At 43.8% G+C, this 6,000-nt stretch overlaps 2 protein-coding genes across 4 annotated transcripts in view; one reads left to right on the top strand and one right to left on the bottom strand.

Annotated features, from left to right (window-relative positions):
* The first annotated feature begins 1,481 nt into the window (after nt 1-1,481).
* On the top strand, nt 1,482-2,645 carry LOC139057749 (piggyBac transposable element-derived protein 3-like). Its single transcript, XM_070536501.1, has one exon. It carries the CDS (start codon nt 1,482-1,484, stop codon nt 2,643-2,645), a length of 1,164 nt encoding a protein of 387 aa, XP_070392602.1.
* Nucleotides 2,646-4,413: 1,768 nt separating this feature from the next.
* LOC135909448 (uncharacterized) overlaps nt 4,414-6,000 on the bottom strand; it is a 63,544-nt gene continuing 61,957 nt past the window's right edge. For 2 of the 3 annotated variants that reach the window (XM_070536027.1, XM_065441412.2), the window contains exon 11: nt 4,414-4,700. In XM_070536027.1, the coding sequence (XP_070392128.1) occupies nt 4,461-4,700 (240 nt within the window). In that variant the 3' untranslated portion in view covers nt 4,414-4,460. The remainder of the gene's footprint in view (nt 4,701-6,000) is intronic. The other variant, XM_070536028.1, reaches the window with a different exon arrangement.

The following is a 6,000-nucleotide window of genomic DNA, read 5'->3' as shown; positions in this document are numbered from 1 at the left end:
AAGGCCAACAAAGGCGCGCGCTGTCGTCTTCGACGTGAGTACTTTTTTTTTTTACATTTTGCTCACTGCCTCCCTATTATGAGAATATCCCAGCAGGTTTGAAAGGTTTTCCCACAATTTGAGTCAAGTTTAGCCTGCCTTCTTCGCTGCTGCGTCTCGTTAGGTGCTGTTTAACTTTGATGTCCCCGAACGGGAAGCTTTAGCTCGGGCCCAACTCCGACGCGGCCTATTCAAAGACATGTAAAACGCAAAAACGTTTTTCTGAGAAAACCCCAGTACTGATTTTAATGAAACTTGTTGCATTTGAAAGAGAAAGTTAAATTCTAGTGACTTTTGGAAGCGGAATTTCGATTTAGGGCCTGGATTTTGTGAAAACGATTTTCAAAAATTCGAAAGCTCGAAAAAAAATAGAAGCCCCAAGTTTACAAATTAATAGCTCGGCATCAAGAACAGATATCGCGGTTCTATAAACGGCATCCACTAGCTCATTGAAAGCGGACAAATTTGACATGTCATATCTTACGAGAGTTCGTTACGTTGCGGACAACGCTCTATTTCCATATTACAACTTTTTTTTTACATTCATGTGTGACATATCAATTTTGTCCGCTTTAAATGTATTATAAGACTTAATTCACATAATTGCGATATCGCTTTTCATTGCTGATTTACAAAGTTGTAAACTTGATGGTTTTCTGAAAATCTTCTATTTTTGCCAATTTCTTATAAAACATTGACGATATAAATCGAAAATTCGAGACGAGCAGTCACTAGATTTCAAGTTTTTCTTTTAAATGCAACAAACCTCGTCAAATTTGGTGCAGTGGTTGCCGAGAAAAACAAATTCTCTTTTCACATGTATTTAGATAGGAGCACCCGAGCTAAAGCTTCCTCTTAAAGGTTGTTTGTTTGCGGCTTTCAGCGAGTTACTTGACTGACGACGAGATTCAGGCTCTTCAAGAAAGTGATGCTGATCTATCAAATTCAGAGGACATCGAAAGTTGTGACACCATCGACGACCCGGACGAAGATAGCGACACAGAATCAGAAATTCAATACAGCCCGGCCGGCACAATGACCGGCGACTAAAAGGGCTGACTGCTTTCAAGTGGAGGAACGGAACGTAAGTATTTTCTTGTTTATTGATGCACAGAGAGCGACGCTAAAGCACTTTGAAGGCAATAATAACATTTTGCGCTAAATGCACCTTTTCTTTTGCATCAGGTTTCCTGCTTTGACGATAGAGGAAAAGGAAGTGCTGATAAATCGGGAATGCGAAGACAGACACACCATTGAAGTATTTCTTTAAATACTTTCCCGAAGATTTCTGGGAAGAATGCGCATTCCAGACCAACCTGTACTCTGTTTAGGCTAGAGTGAGGTCTGTGCAAACAGATTCGAAAGCATTGAAGATATTTGTGGGCATCCACATTGCAATGGTGATCCTGAAGCTTCCAAGGGTTCGACTGTACTGATCAAGAATGTTCAGAATCAAGCTCATTGCTCAGGCAATGATCCGAAACAGGTTTTTTGAACTCAGCAGCTACGTGCACTTCGTTGACAAGCTGTCAATACCAGATGAAGAACAGGAGAAAAACAGGCTGCTCCTCGTAAAGCCTGTCATCACCTCTTTCCAAAGCACCTGCATTGAGCTGCCGCGATCTCTTGAGGTGTCCATTGATGAACAAATGATACCGTTCTCTGGAAGGTGCCCTGTGCAGCAGTGCATTCCCTCAAAGCCAAATCCTGTAGGGCTTAAAATTTTTGTAATAGCATCCCCAGACGGCTTCATGCTGGACTTCGCCATCTATGTTGGCAAGGGAACAGTTCCTGATGATGACATGTGGGAATTTGGTCTCGGTGGAAGTGTTATCAAGAAACTTGTCCAAACGTTAAATCGAGATCGAGATACTTTTGTCTTCACGGACAGGTATTTCACAGGCCTCAAGATTGCAGAGCACCTGGTCGAAGGAAATGCGTTTCTAACTGGAACAGTAATGGGAAACCGGACCGGCGGAGTTGTGGCCGCAATGCCGCAGTACCGAGATATGCAGCTCGAAGATTCAGTGTGTAAGGTGCAGAGTGACGAAAAAATGTGCACTGTCAAGTGGAAGGACAATAAATCTGTCCTGATGTTATCCACTGCATTTGGCATCGCGCCAGAAGGAAGCTTCCAAAGATGGTGTAAGGATCAGAAAAAAAAAGTCAAAATGCAGCAACCAGATGCGATAGCGAAGTACAATAAGAACATGGGCAGAGTAGACCTTATCAACCATTTCGTCTCTTACTATCATATCTCTATGCGAATGAAAAAGTGGACGACCCGCGTGTTCGCGCAATTTCTGGACATGGCCTGCTGCAATGGATGGATCGAGTACAAAAGAGGTTGTGAGCAAAGTCAGACCACAAAGCAGCAAATGCTCGACCTGCTGGAATTCAAAATGAACATTGCTGTTGCCTTAATTCAAGCGAAAACGCAGCGATCGAAAAGGTCAAGAGATCACGAAGCCGAAAGTGACGAAGAGGCGCAACCAAGTCCACCACAGAGGGGAAAGATCATTCCGCTACCTCTGGATGATGTCAGATATGACGGGACTGGACACTTTCCGGAGCAGCAAAAGCTGGGATCGCGCAACAGATGCTGAAATCCAGGCTGCAGCGGTAAATCGAGAGTAAAATGCATGAAATGTGGCATATTTCTCTGCTTGCAAAACCGCAACTGCTTTCTCAACTTCCACACCCATCGAGACCCACAGTCCCCAATCGGCTAGAACCAAATTTCACCACTCCTCTTCATTTTATTTTAGACTTGTTTTTTTCCTGTGCTCATTTGTGTCTAGAAGTGCCAAATAAACAAGTTTGAGCCACATTGTACGAAGACTTCTTTCTTGGGACTGAAGAGGGTATTGATGCAGGGGAAGAGTATATTGAAGAATTTTAACTATTTGTACTGCTCCGGTCAATAAATATGTTTTTCCCAGAAAATGCCCATTACTTTCATGATGGACCCTGTATATGCACGTTCGGAGCTTATTACACCTTCTTAAAACGGCATGGGTAGCGTTAACGGTGCTTGTACTAAAGCGCCACTAGAAATATATTCCAAGCTGTCCAAACTTTTCACTTATAGATTAAATCATTATCAGTGTATTTTGCTCTTTCTTTATTTGGCAAGCACTTTAAGGCAACGGCTTGTCACGTTTCTGACTCGGTAAAGTTCCTCTGTGCAGTTACTATCCGATTGTTTATTTTCTGTCTACTCGCTCGCGGGAGGGCTCTCTCAATGGATTTGTTCTTGCTGTGCACAAGGCTTGGAAAGCAGATTTCCTGTACTTTGTGATAGTTTGAAGCAAGGACATATTACCGCTGGTCACTCACTTACCTGGGGACCGCCACAAAACGTTCAGCTTCGAGCATTCGTGTGCTGTCGGTGTAGTCGCTATCACCCATGTTTCGGCACATTGACTCAAGTGTGAGCCCATTCACTTATTCTTAATGCGAGTAACAGAGCGGGCATAAGTTTGCGTGTGGGTAGGGGTAGATGCGTTTAGATAACATGTGAGAAGCTAAATGCCAGGAAGCGGCGCTACTCCCTTTGTCAGTGTGTCAGAGTGGTACTCACTGTTGCTGTCGTTCCGGAGTTGAAGTCCTTTTTTGGTGGTTGGCAATAAAACGCTGGCAGATGAATGAATTGTTTCATCCTCAAGGAAAGCCGTTCATCGTGAAGGACCAGCAACACAGGCAGTCCTTATGTAGCAACAGTCCCATGAACTTAGTCACTCAGATTAATTCCATTCCTTAATATCCCAGTTCCTATTCTTGCAGCCAACTACACCACACATCTTCCCTCTACCGGTTCCACATTTTCGAGCATGAATGGAGCACAGTGCGAAAGCGAACACCCACTTAAATATCCGACAGCTGATCACACAGTAGCAGGGATTGTTCTATTCTAGTTCTACTCTAATCAGTGCAGTGTAAGTTACACTACATGTACAACCTCAGATTTCCAAGAGATAAGTTACTATTCACAAAGAGGAAGAAAAAGACCAGTGCCGCACATCCAGGTTCCAACATTCAAAGGCTCATGTAAGGACATGGCGTCCATACGTCACTTCTCTGCATACAGTATTAATCTGATGGTTGCAATGCATATTGGATTGAAACCAGACGTTCAGGTGACAAACACGAAGGAATTCCATGTCATTCAAATGCACAACTAAGTTTGTGCAATGCAAGTCTTTTTTTGTGTGTGTGTGATGAACACTAGGCAGCATTTTTACAATATTAAAAGTAAAGCAGCAAAACCACCATAGAATTTGTCTTATAAATAAGACAAATTCTATGGTGACAGCTTCTGGCACTACTTGTGCCGCTTGAACTTTCATGGTATTTTTTCAAGAGAAAGCACAATTTACAACAATTTAGCGATTTATTTTGTACACTGCATAAGATGCCTCTCACAAAACAAATGTCCTCTTATGTGTCTGGTCTCCACAGGCAGCTCTCTGATACTCAGTGGGGGGATATTGCGACATGCCGTCTTCTGACTCGTCGTCGCTCACAACATCGTCCACTTTCAGGAAGGAGGCGATGCGGTCCAGGGTGTCTTTACCGAGGTCTGCCAGCTGAACTTGCCACGGCCTTGAAGGGGCAAGGCATACAATTTTATTTCTAACTATGCCTGTCAGCCGCCAGAACTGCAAATAAATATTGCAATTACAGAAAACTACATAAAAGTATTGATTCAAGCTAAACTGCAGTTAGGTTGCACTTTTAACCAGCAAGTCTACTGCTCTTACTCAAAGTATGAAACTTGTGCAAATAGTTCAGTGTTTTCGTGATGTGCAAAGCAAGCGTTACCAGCAGCTCGGAAAAACAAAAAACTCGCCACACTAACACAAACCCAGCGACTTCTAAAACACAATCCGCAAAAGTGCTGATACCAGGTTTCTTTGATTAAGTCACTTGTGAAACTCGATTTTGAACTTGCACACGTGGCAACTTAGTAAGGTGCAATGAAATGCATCCATTTCGCAATTCCGATTATACAGTCGACGACCGATAATTCGGACTCCACAGAGAATGTAACAAGTCTGAACTAACGAATGTCTTTAAAAAATGTATAAAAAATACAATTTCATTTACGTTCTAAAGCCGCTGTGCAAAGAATAAGTGGTCGATTCGTTGCTACATGCACTTCCGCTTACGTGCAACCAAGTACGCCTTCATTTCTGCCAGTTTTGTGGTGTCGCTGTACGCCGACGTAACGACTGCAATGGCTCGTGTCAGATCCGCATGTGAGTGCTCCGGAGCACACAGCACACCATCTTCAGAGTTGCTGTTTGACGGTGGGAGAACTTGCTCAATTATTTCGTCATTTTTCAGTTCCACACATGACAACGCTGCGCCATCGACGTCTGCAAACTCTTCAAATGTAACGGCGGCAGAAATCAGCACACCGCAGCCTGGCAGGTCATAAATGATGTCCGCATTTGAGCTTGTTATGGTAGGCGGCAGTTCAGTCTCTTCAGCTGTGCAATCAGGCTCATTTGAATTGCGAGGGAAGTGTTGGTGCCTTTTGACATGGCCTGCTGATAAGTTCACAAGAAAGATTTCTTGGAGCCAGCACAGCTCTGTCTGGAACGCAAACCGAACAAAGAAGCACAGATTGGTAGGACGCTGTCCAAAAGTCAAACTCGACAAAGAATAGCGAGAGCAGGCCACACATCGGGATGCTGGAATTCGCCGGAATACATGGAGGAAGGAAAGCACAGGAGAGGCCCCGGCCAGCACGGACGTATTGGAGATAGTGTGGTGGAAGTCACATGCTGTTTTTCGCAAAGGACCACTGGGACTGGTACCCCAAACGTAAACATTGCCATAGCAACCACACTCCTGAAGCTCTTGCTGCTGCTCTAGGCATCTGAAAAGCGACTTACGTTTTTTTCGGCCTGTCTTTCTAGCAGCAGATTCTGTTCGCAAGACAACTTCACTTTG

Source organism: Dermacentor albipictus, chromosome 3 (genome assembly GCF_038994185.2).
Source record: "Dermacentor albipictus isolate Rhodes 1998 colony chromosome 3, USDA_Dalb.pri_finalv2, whole genome shotgun sequence".
NCBI lineage: Eukaryota > Metazoa > Arthropoda > Arachnida > Ixodida > Ixodidae > Dermacentor > Dermacentor albipictus.
The sequence above is the reverse complement of the archived record's forward strand: the minus strand, read 5'-3'. Positions and strand labels throughout refer to the sequence as shown.

Bases quoted from the DNA above. Each gene is read 5' to 3' on its own strand.
- LOC139057749 (XM_070536501.1), top strand. From the start codon at position 1,482: ATGTTCAGAATCAAGCTCATTGCTCAGGCAATGATCCGAAACAGGTTT.